The sequence below is a fragment of the Lactuca serriola genome, chromosome 8, assembly GCF_051521515.1.
Source record: "Lactuca serriola cultivar US96UC23 chromosome 8, Lser_US96UC23_V15, whole genome shotgun sequence".
NCBI lineage: Eukaryota > Viridiplantae > Streptophyta > Magnoliopsida > Asterales > Asteraceae > Lactuca > Lactuca serriola.
Window position 1 is genome coordinate 139941441 of NC_136415.1, and position 20578 is coordinate 139962018.

The 20578-nt window shown below is 39.9% G+C and overlaps 1 protein-coding gene across 1 annotated transcript; it reads right to left on the minus strand.

Moving 5' to 3' along the window:
• Nucleotides 1-14935: 14935 nt before the first annotated feature.
• On the minus strand, nucleotides 14936-16748 carry LOC145067453 (uncharacterized). The gene is made up of 4 exons (XM_079014591.1): nucleotides 16251-16748; nucleotides 15692-16158; nucleotides 15442-15611; nucleotides 14936-15396 (listed from the first exon to the last, which is right to left on the minus strand). Exons 1-4 carry the CDS (start codon nucleotides 16746-16748, stop codon nucleotides 14936-14938), a joined length of 1596 nt encoding a protein of 531 aa, XP_078870717.1.
• Nucleotides 16749-20578: the final 3830 nt, after the last annotated feature.

Genomic DNA, 20578 nt, shown 5'->3' on the forward strand with positions numbered 1-20578 from the left:
TGACATGTGTCATATTTGGATAAGATTAATAATATTTAAATACATTTGTCATCATTTCAAATCCTCTTCCTAATAAAAGAGTACCTTTTATGCGATATGTCAATTCCACAGCCCATAATTCTGTAAAGTTAAATTCATATAATACCCTTCAAACTGCCATTTTGTATGTGTACTATCTCCCGTTTATGTACCAATCTCTATTCAATTTCTTTTTGAAAACCCCTCACCCCATCAAACCAACAAAGAAATCCCAAAAAATCAGGACGTAAATCATGCTCATATTCAATAGATTTAAAGAAATCTCAATCTCACTCACTCATTCCAAAGCTTCATAATCCATATCCATCTTTCTTCACAGTAGTTACAGTCCATTCGCTTGTAATTCGTTTGTGTTATGTAGTAATCTCGATTTTCAAGATGAATGAATCAGACATGCTTAAAACGAGAACGGGGAGGAGAATTCCCATAAGGAAATCACACCTTCTGCAAGTTTTGTACTCGCTAGATCTTTTCTCATTTTAAACTTTAGTTTAATTTCAGTATCCACTTTTGAATCTCTAGAGTTTACAAGTTACAAATTTTTTTACTTCAGTAGATTAAAATAGTCAACAAACCGTGTTAATTTGCGAAGTATGAAATGGATTTCAAAGTTCTTGAATTATGATCTATTGCAATATAGTTTGGAAGTGCTTGTGTGCCTCTCTAGCAAGAAAATGACCAAATATCTAAAGAAGATGCAGACATTACAAGATCAGGTTCTCTATCATTTTCTATATTTTACATGTTTTTCATGTTTCAGTTAGGAAAAAATACAAAAAAAGAAAAAAAAAAGCAATGATTGTTACTAATTAAGAGCTATATTGGTTGTTGAACAGATAAACTATGGCAAACAGGTTAAGAAAGATTTGAAGGTTTTGAAAGTTAAGAATAGTAATGATGGGGTCTTGGATAAATCACTTGAAGTTAAACTATTTAAACAACAAGCCAGAGATGCTTATGTTTCTTTATAAAAGTATATATCTTTATAAAAATTATAAAAGTTTTTCATTTTATAGTGGACCAATTATAGGAATTACTACAACAAATAGAAAAAGAGAATGAACTCCAGTGTGAAGAGACTTAAAGTTAATAATGTGACGTCACAAGTGGAGTATAGTAGGCATTGTTTGGAGCAAAGGCAAATGAATATAGAAGCTTTTGGTTGTTGAGGTACAGATTATTTTTATAAATTCTCATATTGGATATTGTTCATAAATTATATATATATATATATATATATATATATATATATATATATATATATATATATATATATTTGAAACTTGTTAGGGGCAACTATAAATGAAAAGATTAACATGGAGAATGATTCAAGAGCATCTACACAACAAATATTGGCACAGTGAAGAAGTTAGTTTAAGTTGTATCGAGTTCTAATACAAAATAAATGTTACACCGTATGAAAGAAGAGAGAGGCAGAGGGCTCTACGGATTATTTTAACCCTCTGCGGAAAGAGGAATAGTAACGAGGAACTGATGTGGCATGACTAAAAAACAAAAAATCTGGTGGGTATCATGGTTCCGTAGAGGTAGCTCTGCGGAAGTCCTTGCTCCTCTGTGGAAGTTTAAATTCTCTGAGGAAATGGTAGTTGCTCCTCTCCGACAGATCCGTAGAGCCGTCTCTGCGATTTTTTGCAACACCTCCGTAGAATCGTTGATTTTTCTGCGGAAATGGTAGTTGTAGTCGTGTTTAAGCATTAATTAACGTTTTATATGTTTTTTTCAAGTTATTATCATTTTTTATGGCTTTTAGTGACCAGAAACGATTTTTTTTTTCATTTTTATGAATGCTTTAATCACTAGAAGTCGTTTTTTCGCTGTCTTTGTGGAGAGTGTTTTGTAAAAAATGAGTTTTATTATTCTGTGTACGGGAGGGTTGTGGCAGTCAGTTAATGGAAATGAGGTTTACGTTAGAAATAAGGGTTAATATCACAAAAGTCTCATGTTTTTGACACTAAATTGGAAAAAGCCCTGAATTTAATTTTTAATTTAATGTGACCACGGTATTTTCATTGACTTATCGTTTGAGGGCAAAGAGACGGTTTCACTGGTTTCAGCAGGTTGCTCCCTTAGTCGAACGTTGCAGGTAGTTTTGGGTCGATTCTTCTCTCCAACTTCAAACCAAAAAGATGGTAAGTTCCTCCAACACGCACACACAAGGTTACAAAGAGTAGGCTTTAAGGATCGTTGGTCTGAAGATTTGAGATGCGATTGTGATGAACCTGCGACATTCTCGATCTCCAAAACTATCGATAATCCATGGAGGAAATTCAAGGGGTGTCCAAACTATCAGGTAATATTAAGTAATTTTTTGTGGTCTTGTTGAACCATTATGAACAAGTGATTGTTGTGCAGGACTCAAAAAAATGCGGCTTTTTTTATGGCTTGATCCACCCCTGCCAAACACTTACTACAAGGAAACTATGTGGAAGTTCCATATGGATTTGGAGGAGGCTAACAATAATAAAGCATTTGCAATGGAGGTTTTGAAGCTTTCGGAGGAGGCCAAGAACAACAAAGAAGTTCAACTGGATATTTTAAACCTGTTGAAGGTGGAGCTACTTATGATTGTAACATCCAGATTCTTGGGTATGCTATATTATCTATATATTTTGATTTAATTGAAGGGACTCGGCGAGTTGGTGGATTAACTCGTCGAGTAGGGGCGCAATCAGGTGACATGTTTAAATGAATGGACTCGACGAGTCGAGCATTGGATTCGCTGAGTCGGCGCTGTGGAGGAAAACCCTAATTGTCTGGGTTTGGGACCTATTTAAAGAGCCTTAGGGTCTTTAATTGCGCCTATCCTTACCCTGGAGAAACCCTAAATCATCCTTAAGAGCTTGGAGAGTAAAGAAGAGCCATTTTGAGCATTTTGGTGTGTCATTTCTAAAGAGAAGATGAGATTCTAGCAAGAGGGACCAGAGGGGGTTGATGTGCTGAGGTTATGAAGCCTGGAGCTTCACTTTGAGGTAACAAATCGGACCATTTCTCCTGTTTGATGTTGATTTCATGAATCTAGGGTTTCTTAACCATTCTCTTTAAAGGTTTATGGAATGTTTGAGGTCCTAATGTGGAATAAGCCTTAGATCTGGACCATGGGAGGTCCAGAGAGTCCCTTATGTTCAGCTTTATGCGGTCACATAGAGAGTTTGAGCCTAAGTTTCCATTTAGATGGATATTTCTTCATTTATGGCTCCAATCATGATGCATGGACATAAAGTTTGGACCTTTACGTGATTTATGGGTGCTAGAAGGATAGATCTACAAGTTGGTGAAGCACATCTGACCTCAGAAGGTCAGATGAGTTTGGTCATGGAGGAGACTCGCCGAGTCCATTGGAGGACTCGACGAGTCGGATCGAGTTTACCCGAGTTTCGTGATCAGTGGAGACCCGACGAGTTGGGTGGGTGACTCAGTGAGTCGAGTGAGACCTTGTGAGGAATTTGATTACGCGTGTGGACTTGCTGAGTTGTTGCCTGATTCGACGAGTCTGGTCAAAGTTGGACCGTTGACTTTTAGTGTTTAGTCAACCAGTGGACTATGGGGCCAAGGGAGGGGTAGAATGGTCTTTTACCCTTCTGGGAAGCATAGTACGAGACTTGTCTAGCCTTTGAGAGTCATCGCTGATTTAGAGTTATTTATTTATGTGATTAGGCGGTGGATAGATCGGTATTTCGAGTTCGAGACTTTTCGAGAATTACCCGAGGTGAGTCTTCTCACTATACGTTACCTAGAGTGGTATTATGTGTTGATCAGAGGGTCTTATGTGTTATGTACGAGATTATGTGCTATGTGATATATGTATGTTGTATGATGTTATAGACCAGACCGGAGGGTCCAACGAGCTATGACCAGACCAGAGGGTCCAACGAGCTACGGGACTGGAGGGTCCCGCTGAGACATATCGACCGGAGGGTCGTATTATAGCCTCGAGTGGCGTATGTGTTGTATGCGGTATTTTGGGGAACTCACTAAGCTTTGTGATTACCGTGTTACATGTTATGTGTTTCAGGTTCTTCAGAATCGCGGGAAGGTGGCGGCTCGATTGTACACACACAAGAGAAAAGAGCGATGAATACAGATCCTGGAATTTCATAATGTTCTGAAAACCTTGTTGATGATTTTTAAATAAAAAGTGTTTATATAGAAAAATGTGCATTTTTATGAAATAAATATGAATAAAATAAATTTAAAATTTTTCGGTGTTACAAGTTGGTATCAGAGCCATGGTTTGAGGGATTCGGATACACCTTCGGGTATGTTCGGACTCAAACTGAGGGTTGAGAAAAAGGTTTTCAAAATAAATGGGTTTTCTAAAAATGAGTAAGAGAATTTATAAAAGAGAGAGACAACGAACAGTGTGTACAATCAGCCAGCGCCCGAACGGTGATTTCCCAAAAATACCCTTACATTGTGTGTTATGAGTATTATGTGAAATGTTATATATGCTAGAGAGTAGGCTAGGTATTTCATATTGTAGCGCTAGAGTGGCCTGATTTGTGATGCCTTAGCCTAGGAGTTACTGTTATCTGTGAATTGCTTTTGTGTATGTGCGGATTATGAGCATCCAGCAGGAATCCTAATTAGAGAAGGATTTGAGCAAATGAGTAATCTAGGAGAGATACCTAGATGAGCATTTGAGGAGCCTTCTGAGAAGGTAGTCGGATACCCGCGAGGGGTGGAGTTGCTTGAGCTCGGTGACGTCTTTGATTACGAGTGTAACAAGCGGAGTTGTAACCTAGAGTAGTGATACGTGCTGATAAGGGACTATTCGATGCCCGAATGCTGCTTGCTTCGTGCTTTGGGGAATTCTCGGTGATGGGAGTCGGTTACTAAGTGAATATGACGATATTCAGGAGGTAGACGGCTGGCATCACTTTGAGTTCTTCACCAGCTGATGGCAGGAAGGTGTGGGAACCTAGGAAGAGCCTGGGAAGTGATCTTTGTTGGATGAGTAGGCGGATAAGGGAGAGTATTCGCAGGAAGAGAGGCCAGCAGGGCGGAATTTGTAAGTGAGGAGGTTGAGCAGCTACTTAGGAGATCTGGAATGATTTATGTGGAAAGTATGGGTAGATGTGGTAGGTAGTATGGGCCCGACTACTGAAAGCAGAGGACCCATACTCGATACATGGAGAGTTCCTGGGATTCTAAGTAGCAGATAAGAGGGATCGTATGGTTTGAGTACCATGATCAGTGGCAGATGAGAGGGATCGTATGGTTTGAGTACCATGATCAGTGGCAGATGAGAGGTGATTTTATGTTTTGAGTACCATGCTTGGAAGCAGGTTGGGAAGTGATGCCGTGGTTTGAGTACCATGATTTGTAGCGGATTGAGAGAATATAACATGGTTCGGTAACCATGATTTATAGCAGGCAGAGAGATAGCAACATGGTTCGAGTACCATGGCTGCGATAATTAGTGTTACTGGTCCTACCAGTTATGCCATTATGTTGATTATACCAAGATCAGGTATGAGAGAGTATGCAGATTGAGGGCCAATTTGAATGAGTTCAAGGGAGTATGCTTGAAAGAGAAATGGGATTCGTTCTAAGATGTTTTCTTTGTGAGGTGCCAGTGGAAACTGCACGGCTTAAGGATAAGTGGGATGATGTTGTTGAAGAATCGGGGTTCGAGTCAAGCCACCAGCTGATGGACGAGCCATCACCTTCTATGGCTAGAGTTAAGTGGTTTCCTTTCTTGAGAAGGGGAATGAGCTATCGAGTTTCTGGTTCCAGATATTGGAGGCCGTGGAGTAGTACTGGCGGTGATCTTTTCAGGGTGTTTGAGTGGTTTGTCCGTGGTGAAGTATTTCTTGTACCATAGAGCCAATGGTGGAAACGGAGAGTCTTGGGTGAATCGGGGCAGTTGGGATGTCCAGTTATGGGGCAGTATGAGGTCCTGAATGATTAAAGGAAGTCATGAGGAGAAGTTATGAGGGCTTCGTCTGTGATTCAGAGTATTTGGTATTGCTAGGTTTCTAATCGGGGAGATCATCAAGCGTTGCGTAGCTCAATCAGAGAATAGATGCGATGTTGTTAATGGAAGCAGTCTGTGGATGGATTGAAAGTGCGCCAATTGGCGATGGTTTGAACCCTAAGTGGGGGAGAACCAGGTAATTGCTGAAGGGATTTGAGAATTGTGTAGAGGCAGTTAGAGGATGGGTTATAGTGATTTGTTGTAGATTAATGGGTTCAGGGCTAAATTGGTGGATAGGGCAAGGTGCAAGTGAGATGATGCATGTCGTGCAAGATCAGGGAGGAATGAGTGATTCTATGGTAGGTAGCCGTTGGTCATAGAGGTTGTTTGGGTCAGAATTTTAGTGTGTAAAACAAGACGAGACAGTTAAGTCCTTGAGTTCAGAGAGTAGCAGCAGAGGTTGACAGGTATATGTTCAGAATGTGATCTCCTCACCAGGAATGGCAAAAATTGGTCTGTTAGTTAATTTCGGAGACGGTATGAGTAGCGATCGGTAATGGGTGAATTTTCGGGTCCTTGTAGTCGAGTTTCGGGTTAATGGCGATGTCCTGTGTTCAATTTGGAAAGGGAATACTTCAAGGTTGCAAGTGTTGCAAGATGAAGATCGATTTCGAGATTCTAATGAAGGGAGGTAGTATCCGTGTATGATGCTGTGAGTGTGAGATCAGTGATTGAGATAAGGCATCGTAGGATGATGTGATGGTGTCCTGAAGTATCAGAAAATGCGGTCATTAAGTTCAGATTATTTTGGAATTGTGAGTCGGAGGCAGATAGTGGGTATCAAGTGAGTACGGTTCCGGTGAGAACCCTATGGACAAATGGCATCAGGTGAGATTATTCGGGAAGGTGGGTTGAAGCAGGGAAAGGTGTGTTCGGATGCTGTTAGAAATAACAGTGCATAGCTTGAGTAAGTGTGTACACCTACGCGTGGCCGGTCCACAGGGCATGAGTTCATGATCGCCGGTGTGGCGTCTACGTGAAAATGAGATTATGAAGAGGTAAGAGCTGGCGCGGTAAGACTGCAGGGAGCCGCCGTTCAGTGGCTTAGAGCAGAGGTTGTAGTGATGCTACGGGGAGCCGTAGTATTCACAGACCAGAGAGGTTAGGGTGATGCTACGGGGAGCCGTAGTATTCACGGATCAGAGAGGTTGGGGTGATGCTACGGGGAGCCGTAGTACTCATGGATCAGAGAGAGGTTGTAGTGATGCCACGGGGAGCCGTAGCATGCACTAATGTCACACCCCAAAACCGGAACGACGAAAATATTCGGGGGTGGAGGACGTCATGTCAAGTATCACGAGATATGTATATGGTAAGCAAGTAATGAACAACCATTTCATTTAGAAAGAAAGTGTTTACAATGTATGTGTTCACAAAACATAGAAGTCATAAACAAATAACAAAACAAGACTTGAAGCTATAATGCTCCATCTTCTGAAGTCCCAGCACGAGCACCTGTCTAATAGTCTCCTGAGAATACAAGTTATTTGAAAGAGTTGATCAGCAATTAAGCTGGTGAGTTCATAAGATTTTAGTAATGTGAGTAAGCTGTAAAGTGTTGTTGAAAATGTATATGTAAAGTGATGTAAGCTGTAAGTTTTGTTTTGAAAAGTTTGCCTGTTCCTCTAGAAAATCCTATATTTCCTACTTTAATGGAAGTTAAGTAAAATGACACTACAAGCCTTTCTATGCGTACTAAGTGGGTACAAGTTATATATACTTGGAGTAAATAAACAATCGATTGTGCACATCTGCCCTCAACTCACAACCCAACGGGGTACAATACGTAAGGCGGATAACACACATTCCATTGGTTGTTGGATCGTTGTCATATATAATCTTGGTGTATTCACTTGTTACTCATGGAGTTATTTGTAATGGTTCCTTTATATCTAATGGAGAGTTCCTTTAAGAAAACCTATATTTCTTATAGTAAAATATTGACTATGGTGATTACTTTTATAATAGCTGTGTTTATACTGCTATATATAATCTGATATCGGGTAGATAGTTAATTGGGGGAATCTGCCCTAAGCCCACATCCAACGGGAACAGGACGTCAGGGGAAAACACACATTTAGCTATCTATCGGATATTAGTTTTATATATAAACATGGTGTATAAACTAAGGTGTTATAGAGTTAACTCACTTAAAGTCTTTAAAACTATACTGGCTTAATAAAATGGATTAAGCCCTTAACTGGGAAATTGCTAGTTTTGTATACCAAAAGTACTGACTTTGAAACGTAAGTTTTGTACTAGAAAAACTATGCATTGACTCTGTGTCCTATGACCTGTTCCATACCTGGTACCCTTATGATGACTTAATGCATACTAAGCATAAATATATATAGATTCGGGTAGATCATAGATTGGGTGACCTCGTTGTAAGCCCACATCCAACCGGAACAGGACGTACAACGAAGAGCACATATCCTATTAGCTGTCGGAATCTACTTAGAATATATGTATCCTATAGTGTATATATTAAGGAATCATAAAGTTAGCATCACGATCCTTACTTTTAAAAGTAGCCTTCTACCAAGACTCGACTGTTTTGAAAGTAGTCTTCTACCAAGACTCTACTGTTTTGAAAGTAGTCTTCTACCAAGACTCTATTGTTCCTTTGTCAAATGTAAAGTATATTCTCCCTAGTTTATAACTATCTCGAATAGAAAATAGATTAACCTTCAAGTGTTACCGACACTTTATGAAAGTAATGGGAGAAGTGAGTACTCTGATGTCGTTTATAATGACATGCGGAGGTACTATTAACCTAAAACATATTTGTTTTATTACGGTCATAATGTGAAAGCTAGAACCCCTACTAAACGCTCTCATGTAAAGAGATTGAGGGAACCCAACGCGACCCCAACAAAACCATGCAAGCCGTGTAATTCACATTAAAGTTATATGATCATGTATACCCAATATAACTATCACTAATGCGTTAGTGATTCATTGGTATAATGAGATCCTGTCTGTGTGTTATCATGCTATAGCAAATTAACTTGTTTGTTATGTTCTGTTCTGGTGTTGTTTGATTCTCTTCACTGTTTGTTCTGTTCTGGTATTGTTTGATTGTCTTCACTATTTGTTCTGTTCTGGTATTGTTTCTTTGTGTGCTTCATTGTAATAGAAGTAATGAATAGCATTCTCCTAAACTATACCTATAATAGTTTACTAATGTTCTAACTGTACTGATAATGACAAGACTCGTTTGTCTACCAAGTTATGCTTATACTTTAAAAACGGAGTTTTGTACAACTATAAAGTAACACAACCTTTAAAAGAGTTTTGAAATGTAATGACAACTTATAAGTGACATAAGTAACATTTTGAAAGATGTTTATAACAAACATTTACACAATTATCATTATGTTCAACTTGTATTCCCCCCTTAAAACAGTTAAAATAGTTTAAAAGATTCATTACGGGGTATGAACTCACCTGATGTGGGTGATTCAAACGGGTATGCGCGTATGGATGAGAAGTTCCACGAATGAAGTCCCGAGACACAATAAGTCCTAAATGATATATAAGGACACATATTGACATGAATATAGTATTTATAAACAGCTATATGAAAGATAACACCTTCCGGGACTAGGAAACTCCTTGGCTAGGTGTTGGAATCACATGTGATTCAACAAAGGGAAGTGAAATGGCACTAACTAGTGTTTATGGTTTTGTAACCAACTCCTCTTGAGTTTACGGTGGTAAAACATGAGTTTACAGTCGTAAACTCATGTTACTTTGACCATTCGGTGGTTTGAAGTCCTAGAAGTCCTTTTGAAGCATCCTAACTTCAAGTCTTAGCCTTAGGAAGTGATTAGGGCAACATATCACCCCCTTTATATGGTTTACGGTAGTAAACCCATATGGTTTATGGTCAAATGAATTTTTCAAGTCCTAAACACTTCTAGGTAAAGGTCTAGGCTAGTTTCTTAGCTTAAGGAATGAGTTTGGGGCATCAAAACATGCCTAAGAGGTGTTTATGGTTTTGGGAGCTCCCTAAACCGTAAACACATATATATGGGGCATTTTTGTGGTTTTCATGTGCTAAACACATCAAAGGAACGTTCTATGTTTGCTTCTAAGGTTTGGCAAGAGTTTAGGGGCACTTTGGCACACTTTTAGCACTCTTTTTAGGGTTTACGGTCCAAGGAGATTCTTGGACCGTAAACACCTTATCCTTGTGATATTTGGGTGTTTTCTTGATGCTCTTATGGTTTAAACATGTTAAGGGTTGTTTCTATGCTTGTTTCCAAGGTCTAAAGGGACAAAGGACACATTTAAGCCCCACATTTAGTGTTCACGGTCCAAGAAGATCTTGTGCCGTGAACACCTTGTTCTTGGTGTGTTTTGTTGATTTCTTGATGTTTAACGCTTGATATAATCATAACAGGGCTAGAAACACTTAGTAGTTGAAGATCTTGAAGAAAAACAGGATGATACTTGAGAGAGAAATGGCTTTAGTCTTTGGAATTGTGAAAAAGTGGTTAAAATTTCTAATCTCACTTATATAGTCTTTTGGGTTTACGGTCCTAATATCATTTTGTACCGTAAACTCAAAACCCTTGAAGTTTTGGGCACTTATTGCTACATAATACACCCTAGGTATCCACTCTTCTGATAACTTCTGAAGCACTATCTTTAAAACACTCAAACTTATTCCAAAAAGTTTGAAAGTTAGTAGAAATAGTTTTGACTCATATTGAAGTGGATGGTTGAACATAATGGAAAGTTTTGGGTTGTCACAACTAATCAGGGAAGGGTTGAGATACTGCAAGGGTGGTAGTACTCTCTAGTCAGTAAGAGAATGTTGAGATAAACTATTCTATGATCAGAGCATAACGCGGAAAGGTTGTTTGGCTTGGGTAGCCCAAATATATGAGATAGGGGAGCCTGATGGTTAAATCAGGGATGAGATTATGGTTATCTCATTTGTCTGGAGTGGTTATATTGGATGGAATCGTGGTTGTTGTAGATGAGTGAGTTAAGTGTGGGTTGCAAGTCGTCAGTCTCGAAATGAGTGGTTCTTGGGACGAGTGGTCCAACCCGGGGATTGATCAAACTATTGAGATGAGTTTGATTTTAGTGGTGCGCCGGGAAGGCGATATGAGGTTTCAGATTCAGAGAATGAGTACTTCTCTGAAAAGTTAGTTGTCATCTGGAATTGAGACCAGAGGTTCGGTATTTGGATGGGATAGTGCAGTGAGCTGCATGAAATTTTTGAGCCTTAGATGTCAAGTGTTAGGAGTGAGCTGATATTCGAGTGTGGATTTTAGTGTTCGCTGGGGATAGCGAGAATTGGTGACTTGTGTGTCACCATGGGTTGAAACACTTGTTGTGAGAAGGAAGTGGTGGGTCATGCATGGATCTTCTTGGGAGGTTCAATAGTGAAAGTCGTGGGTAACCTGGTGCTCAGGGTTGGAAAGGGAGATCTGGCAGGAAGTTGAGGCTTGAGATTGCTATACGTCAGTAGATGATTTTGGTTAAACATAAACATTCCTCTGAGTTCGGAGGCAAGGTTTTGAGAGTCTTTGTTCAGACGAATTTTTGATGATAGTACAGGGGATGGGTTCCCTATGTAGCGTGATCCTTTCGTTCTTTTGAGCGTGATGAGGAGCACGTGGTGCGAGTGGTATGGATGATCGATAGGCGATCGATGGTTTTCGTTAGGAAGAATCAGAGGAACAGTGAGTTGTCAGAGTTGATGATTCTGGTAGAAGGTGGCATGAGGTAATTCGTACGGGAGGTGTCCTCTTTAGAGATTTTGGTGTGGTATGAGATCCTACGGTGGTATCTTATGGGTTATTGGATTCTAATTATGTGGGGTCAAGGAGCGATTTCGAGGAAGAAATCTAATTCAAGTGGGGGAGAATTGTAACATCCAGATTCTTGGGTATGTTATATTATCTATATATTTTGATTTAATCGAAGGGACTCGGCGAGTTGGTGGATTAACTCGTTGAGTAGGGGCGCGATCAGGTGACGTGTTTAAATGAATGGACTCGACGAGTCGAGCATTGGACTCGCCGAGTCGGCGCTGTGGAGGAAAACCCTAATTGTTCGGGTTTGGGACCTATTTAAAGAGCCTTAGGGTCTTCAATTGCGGCTATCCTTACCCTGGATAAACCCTAAATCATCCTTGAGAGCTTAGAGAGTAAAGAAGAGCCATTTTGAGCATTTTGGTGTGTCATTTCTAAAGAGAAGATGAGATTCTAGCAAGAGGGACTAGGGGGTTGATGTGTTGAGGTTATGAAGCCTGGAGCTTCACTTTGAGGTAACAAATCGGACCATTTCTCCTGTTTGATGTTGATTTCATGAATCTAGGGTTTCTTAACCAATCTCTTTAAAGGTTTATGGAATGTTTGAGGTCCCAATGTGGAATAAGCCTTATATCTGGACCATGGGAGGTCCAGAGAGTCCCTTATGTTCAGCTTAATGCGGTCACATAGAGAGTTTGAGCCTAAGTTTCCATTTAGATGGCTATTTCTTCATTTATGGCTCTAATCATGATGCATGGACGTAAAGTTTGGACCTTTACGTGATTTATGGGTGCTAGAAAGATAGATCTACAAGTTGGTGAAGCAGATCTGACCTCAGAAGGTCAGATCAGTTTGGTCATGGAGGAGACTCGCCGAGTCCATTAGAGGACTCGATGAGTCGGATCGAGTTTACCTGAGTTTCGTGATCAGTGGAGACCCGACGAGTTGGGTGGGTGACTCGGTGAGTCGAGTGAGACCTTGTGAGGAATCTGATTACGTGTGTGGACTTACCGAGTCGTTGCCTGACTCGACGAGTCTGGTCAAAGTTGGACTGTTTACTTTTAGTGTTTAGTCAACCCAGTGGACTATGGGGCCAGGGGAGGGGTAGAATGGTCTTTTACCCTTCTGGGAAGCATAGTACGAGACTTGTCTACCCTTTGAGAGCCATTGCTGATTTAGAGTTATTTATTTATGTGATTAGGCGGCGGCTAGATCGGTATTTCGAGTTCGAGACTTTTCGAGAATTACCCGAGGTGAGTCTTCTCACTATATGTTACCTAGAGTGGTATTATGTGTTGACCAGAGGGTCTTATGTGTTATGCATGAGATTATATGCTATGTGATATATGTATGTTGTATGATGTTATAGACCGGACCGGAGGGTCCAACGAGCTATGACCGGACCAGAGGGTCCAACGAGCTATGGGACTGGAGGGTCCCACTGAGACACATCGACCGGAGGGTCGTATTATAGCCTCAAGTGGCGTATGTGTTGTATGCGGTATTTTGGGGAACTCACTAAGCTTTGTGCTTACCGTGTTACGTGTTATGTGTTTCAGGTTCTTCAAAATCGCGGGAAGGCGGCGGCTCGATTGTACACACACAAGAGAAAAGAGCGATGAATACAGATCCTGGAATTTCATAATGTTCTGAAAACCTTGTTGATGATTTTTAAATAAAAAGTGTTTATATAAAAAAATGTGCATTTTTATGAAATAAATATGAATAAAATAAATTTAAAAATTTTCGGTGTTACAATGATGGTCATGCTTTTGGTAGTGGTGATAGTGATGGGGTTTATGGTTCACAATGTTATGGTTAAAGCACTGTGAAGTTGTGGGCATTAGTTAGGTTCAGGTGGAATGGTAGTAGTAGTTTAGGTGTAAGGGTATTTTGGTCAAGTTAGGCAGTAAGTAGATGCATGTGTTATGTATGGCAATTTTTTTGGTTTTGTAAGAGATGACAATGACAACAACTTATTATGTCTTAATGATAAAGTCCTTTAACACATACATATGTATAAACCTACTTACCAAGCTAACCAAAATATGGAAGGTAACAACAATTATAGTGATCAAGGCATATATATATATATATATATATATATATATATATATTGATAACTTAACAATCATACCAAATATCAATGTCAGTTAACAGCCCAAAAAATGGGAATGTACTTTACAATGCTTCCAAAAAACCACTATCATACCATTTAACCTAATTAGAACCAAACTTCCAATTCTACTAAACATTATGGATATGAATTGGAAGATTGTTACCAAAAGACAAATGTACCCAAAGTAGATGTTTACAAAAAGGGCAACCTATTTACTAATGCCCATTCTACCCATTGAACCCTTAAACATAACTCCTTACTCTAAAACCCAAGGGGTTTTGGAGGAACCACCACCATCAACATCTTCAACCATTTTCCTGAGCTTCAACTTCCTAATTCTTTCAGAGGGTTTCCTCTTTTTCTCCCAATGGAAATTTTAAGCACCATAACTTTTTCTGGAGGGTAGGACTCTTGCTCCAACCTCTCTCTCTTAAACTCCTTCTTCCTCAACCACTATGCCTTCAACTTCTTCTTGCCCAACCTGTATGCCTTCAACTTCTTCTTCTTCAACCTCTCTATCTTCAACCTCTCTATCTTCAACTCCTTCCTCAGCCTCTTTTTCTTCAATCTGTTGTTCCTCAACCTCTCCATAAACCTACAATATGGAGGGGTAGTTAGTAAATCTACAATATGAAAGCCAAAAATAGTGATTACCAGAACATACCTCTTTCATAGCAGCCACTGCATTAGCATGTGTATATCCAGACATCAACAACTCCTATAGAGCAAGTCTTTCACTCACCTTCACCTCATTGTCATCATGTTCTTGTTCCTGAACATCCTTTGTTGCTTGACTCATACCTTGCTTACCATTAGGTGCATGGGTAAAAAGATCAACAAAATCCTCATCACAGGTTAGGGACACATCCTCCTTTGCATTACTCTTATGTTTCTTACCATTAGGTGTTCTCTTTGGTGTTTTGTTCCTTGATCCAGACACTTTCGTTTTCCCTCCTCTCCTTGCCATCATCTTAGTCCTTTTTAGAGGATTAACATTAGGACCACCTACTTGATTACCAGATTCTGAAATTGGGGGAGGAGTAACATCACTTCTTGGTACATCAGGCCCACCAACTTGATCACCACATTCTGCACTGTGGGAGGAGCAACATCACTTCTTGGTATAGCAGGCTCAACTGGAGGGAATTGATCAAAGATAGGTTGGCCTCCCCCATCTTTCCTAGGTCTTCCAATCTTCCTTTTTGGGACAGGTGGCTTAGTTACCTCATCATTTTTGCATGAAATCTTATTATGCCTAAGTTGTTGGCACTTTCCACACCTCACAATCCTAGTAACCTTTAACCTTTGAGAGGGGTATTTGGCATCTTCTGATTCAGATGCATGCTTCACTCTATTTACTTTGGGTCTTCCAGGCATCCTTCTAACTAGGGGTGGTAATGGTTTAATAAACTCAGTCATTGGCCACAAGTTTCTTCCACCAACAGGTTGTATGTTATGACTGTAGGCTGCAACATATTTGTCCTTGTGGAACTAAGAAGAAATGAATTCACTTGTATCTTTGTGGACATAGTTGATTGTAGCTTGAATATGCACACATGGTATGCCCGACAACATCCACAAGTTGTAGGTGCAAGTGTGATTGGCTAAATCAACCTTGTATCCATTGTAGCCATACCTAGTCTCAAACACATCACCACCACTTGGCACCACTGTCCACAACCTACACACAAAACAAACAAAGTACACATATAAATACATACTTAATATTTTTGGATACATGCCAATAAAAACTTATATTACCTCATATCTTTCCCAAATTCATTAAGCTTCAGTTGTATGCTAGGCCCATAATTACCCCTCCATTTGGTGGCCTCTTGACCTTGATGAAAAAACCTTTTCATAAGGAGAATCCTTATTTCCTCAAGCATTGTGATTATAGGCTTCTTCCTTATTTGTTTGATCATGGCATTGAAGCATTCTGCAACCCCATTCTCTACTGCTTCACAAGCATACCCATGAGAAAAGAAGGCTCTGCACCAAGTTTCAGGTTTCCTTGCCATAAGATAATTGTATCCTGTTTCTGTTATCTTCTTTATCTTCTCCATTGTAGCAATAAAGTCCCCTTCCACTGTACTTATAGCATCTTCCCAGAACAAACTCTTTAGCTCTAATCCTGTGAATTTCTTTCTAAAGTTTGCAAAGATGTGTCTAGCACATTGTCTGTGCTCAACATGAGAGAGTAGGTCTGCCACAGCCTGTAAAAGTCCCTATAATTAACAAAAAACACAACACAACACATGTAAATATTAATGACTTTAACATACAAATATATATTGTATACTAGTGTATGTTGTGGTACCTTGTGTTGGTATGAGATAACAACCAATCCATTGCCAGCACCAATATCCAAATCAGCAACCAAATTATCAATGAACCAGGTCCAGTTGTCCTTATTATCAACATTCACAACTGCCCATGCTATTGGGTAGACATGGTTGTCTGCATCCCTCCTAATAGCAGTTAAAATCTCCCCCTTAACCTGCCCCTTCAAGAAGCTACCATCTAGTCCTATTACCCTTCTACATCCTCTGCTCCATCCATATCTGAAAGCCTTGAAGCCAACATAAAACCTTTTGAAATAGTTAAACCCCATATTACTTTCTACCCCCACCAAGCAAGTTGTACCCGGATTACTCAACCTAATTGCAGCTGCATAGTCCCAAACCTTGGCATAGTGGTCTTCTAACTTCCCTTCTATCATCCCCATTGCAGTAGCCCTTGCTCTTTGGCATTGCCCAAGAGATACACTCACTGAAAACCTTTGTAGCACATCTGCTTGCATATCTAGCAATGTCATCTTAGGCTTCATGATTACATCTTTCAGGTAGTGTTAGGCTAACCAACTGCTAGTAACTAAGGAACCAAAATGATAATTCCTAGCACATAGATGCATTTCATTACAAAATTTTATCTGGAATGTTCTTTTATTGTACTTCCATCCAGCTGCAACCCTAAATGGACACTGCATTTTGGTATTATCATTGTTGTCCCTGGTTCCACTACCATACTTAGCTATAACCCTCACTCTATCACTTTTTTCAAAATAAAACTGGTATGTAACACCCAATAATTTATTCCAAATTTAAAATTTTAATACTAAAAAAGAGTCAAATAGTAATTGTTTTTACAAAACATTTCCAATTCGTTTATCATTAGAGTGTCCCAAAATAGATCATGAGGATGAGGAGCGGTATGGTCACGCCTTCGCCTTCCCTCGCTCTCCTGAAGTACCTGAAACAATAAACTGAAAACTGTAAGCCCGAGGGCTTAGTGAGCTACCCCCAAAATATCAACACCATCCTGACAGAAACCACAACCATAACGATCAATCAAACAACATACATACTGGGCCATCGGCCGGACTCGTCCGCCCTACTGGGCCTACAATCTATCTGAATCTATCCCGAGCCTTCGGCATGACTGGTCCGCCGCGTGGGCCTACAGTCTCCCTGGGCCGCTCAGAGGGTGTGTTGGCCTTCAGCACAAAGCAGGACTGCCTCAACCTAACCAACAAGCAACTAACCATGTACGCATACTATCATATACTGGATATACACATAGCAAACATATTTATCTCATTGACCATCAATCATAGAGTTTTACTCATAACTAGAGTATCGACCTAGCAGGTCACTAACATACCAATCCTTACGGATCATAAAAGCATAACATACTATCTATCCTGATTCTGATCTAACAAATCAGAATCATATGTAGCATACTATAACAACCGATCTAACCGATCTCTAGTATAACAATCATCCTAAACAGGATGAATTCTAACAAAGCAATATCATAACACCCATCCTAAACCAGGATGAAATCTAGCATGGCAATAACAAAGCAACCATCCTAAACCAGGATGTAAATCATAAAGGGCCGACCTTGGTGCCATAGACCCTATCGATATAGTGAGGATAACTCACCTCGCAGATGTCGATTGAAATGCAAACTCCAACTATCGGATCACTTGACACCGACACCACCACCTATAACCATGGCACAATATACTCATAAGTTCTTAATCTGATGGGACACCCCATAACCTCTTAGTAATTCCTGATCAAGGTCAGAGTCCTCAATCAAGGTCAACAGTCCATGTTGACCTCAACTCGCCGAGTCCGTGGAGCACATTCCAACTCGCCGAGTCATCGGAGTGACTCGTCGAGTCCCTTCAAATCCGATCAATCCTTAAGGGCCACCCGTCGAGTTTCCTCCTTGCAACTCGACGGGTACACATGCATGCCTATCCAAGGGAAAAGCCATTCGACTCGCCGAGTTGCTCATCAACTCGTCGAGTTTTATGGTGATCTTCATAGGACTCGCCGAGTTATTCATCCAACTCGCCGAGTTTAATGACCATCTTCATGTGACTCGCCGAGTTATCCTTGAGACTCGCCGAGTCCATCTAGTCCTCTTTCCATACAAACTTGTTTTGAGCCATGCAGCAACTCCAAATCACAGATCCAAGCTTCTAGAGCATACTTACCACGTAAAGTTGCAAACTTTACGTGTATGCATGGTTATAAAGGCTCCAAATGTCTATTTTAAGTTCTTAATGGAGCTCCTAGTCCAAGAGGGACTCCAACCACAACCAATACAACAACTTTATGACTCTAGCATCCAAGGAGGGTCCAGATCTGAAGTTACAACTTCAGATCTAGCCCGTAGCTCAACATCCCAACTTGAAAGTCCATAAAAAGCCCTAGAATCAACCAAAGGGAAGAAAAGGAAGTAAGAATGGTACTTTGATACCTTCAAACGATGCTAGCTGAGGCAAAACCCGTTTCCCACTCCTTTCTTGCTTCAATTTCCTTTGCACTCTTAGCTTCCTTCCTCCAAGATCCTCTTTTCCAAGCTTCAAACCCACACCAAGGCACACACACACGAATTAGGGTTTCAAGGGTTCTCAAAGACTGCAAGGAGTCCCAAAGGAGGCTGAGGCTCCTTTAAATAGGGGTGCAAACCCCAGGATTTAGGGTTTTATCTGCTAGCTCCTACTGGCCGAGTCCCAATAGTGGACTCGCCGAGTAGGTCACTAAGCACACGTTCTCACCCCGTTGCTACTCGACGAGTAGGTCGACCAACTCGTCGAGTAGAGCTTTATCTGGAAATTCTTAATTAATTACTACCTGAGGATCGGGGCGTTACATGGTACCCTCCATGGATTGCATAGTTAGTTAAAGCAAACCTGAGTTGAGCAGGGGATTCATAACAATCTCCTAATCAGGGCCTCATCTCTTTCCAGTCAACATTGGGATCACGCACCCTATACTCCACACCAACATCTTCATTGTCCCCATCTAAGTGGGCATGCTCTTTTTGTTGGACACCAGGAATGTCTCCATCATCTACCATTCCATCAATACTCCTCCTTAATATGTTTTCATCACACAATAAGTTAAGAAACTGATCATCACATAGTGTTGAGGGGGCTTTGAAAATTTCTTCAGAAAAATCCAAGAAGCTAAAGCCAAATGCATCTTCATCGGAGTCAGAGTCTGGAAGATATGTCTTCTTAGGGAGCTTAGGCCCTTTAGGCTTCTTAGTTCCAGAAGTAGAAGCCCTCTGTTTCATAAAAAAAACAAAAAAACAACTTGTTAGTTCAAACTTGGAACTCCATATACGAAGATAACCACCCTCATAATCATCAATTTCTTGTTTCCATACACGTACATTTCTACTCCAACCTTACTTCACCAACGATTTCGGAGCTTCAAGTTGCGAAATTAGGGACTATGAAACTCTTCTCAGCGTCAAAACTTTCTCGAATGCATGAAAAACCCTTTAGTAGTGATGGTTCGTGAAAGGTGATGGCTACGGAATAGCTTAGTGGTGACCGGATGGTACATGTTAGCCCTGTCGAAAATACCCGATACCCGAATTACCCGCTTGATTTTTTCGGGCATCGGGTAAATTTTTCCGGGTAATCGGGTTACCCGATTTTTTTTTCGGGTCGGGTAAAGGGTACATTTTTTGGGTTTTGGGTATACCCGAATTACCCAAATTATTTTAAAAATTCTTTTTTTTTTGTAGAGCTTGTACTATATAGCATGTATTTGATCACGCTTAAACTAACTATCATTATTGTAAAACATAAATATATTTATTATGACAATAAGACACTAACAATATTAAAAGTAATTTTTATATATCATCATGTTCTTTGAAACTGTTTTCTAGATTATAGTTTTTATTGCAACTAACAAACTCATTATCTTGACGAAACTTCAGAACATGACAAAACTTATGGCTACATTTATCTTAAACATTGTAAACTTTTAAATTAAGATCTTTAGGTATTTGTTTTTTTAACATCTTATTAGATTAGATTAAGTTGTTAAAAAATTACTTGATATCTCATGTATTATTGACTAAAAAATCTCAATGTTCAAAGCTTGAGTAACTTCGTTTATGTCTCGTTTGTTTATATAAACAAGACTAATAAAGCACGACGTATTTATTTCATTAAATTTATTTTCAGGTGAAATTCAAAAAAAATTATATATTTCGGGTAATACCCGAATTACCCAAACCCGAATTTAGTTTGGGTAGGATAACGGGTAATTTTTCTAACATGAAAAAACCCGAATTACCCGAAACCCGAAAAAATTACCCGTTCAACAC

Coding starts and splice junctions, on each gene's coding strand:
- LOC145067453 (XM_079014591.1), bottom strand. CDS start 16,748: ATGACATTGCTAGATATGCAAGCAGATGTGCTACAAAGGTTTTCAGTG. Junction 16,159..16,250: donor TTATCTCATACCAACACAAG/GTACCACAACAT, acceptor TGTTAATTATAG/GGACTTTTACAGGCTGTGGC. Junction 15,397..15,441: donor CTATGTCCACAAAGATACAA/GTGAATTCATTT, acceptor AATATGTTGCAG/CCTACAGTCATAACATACAA.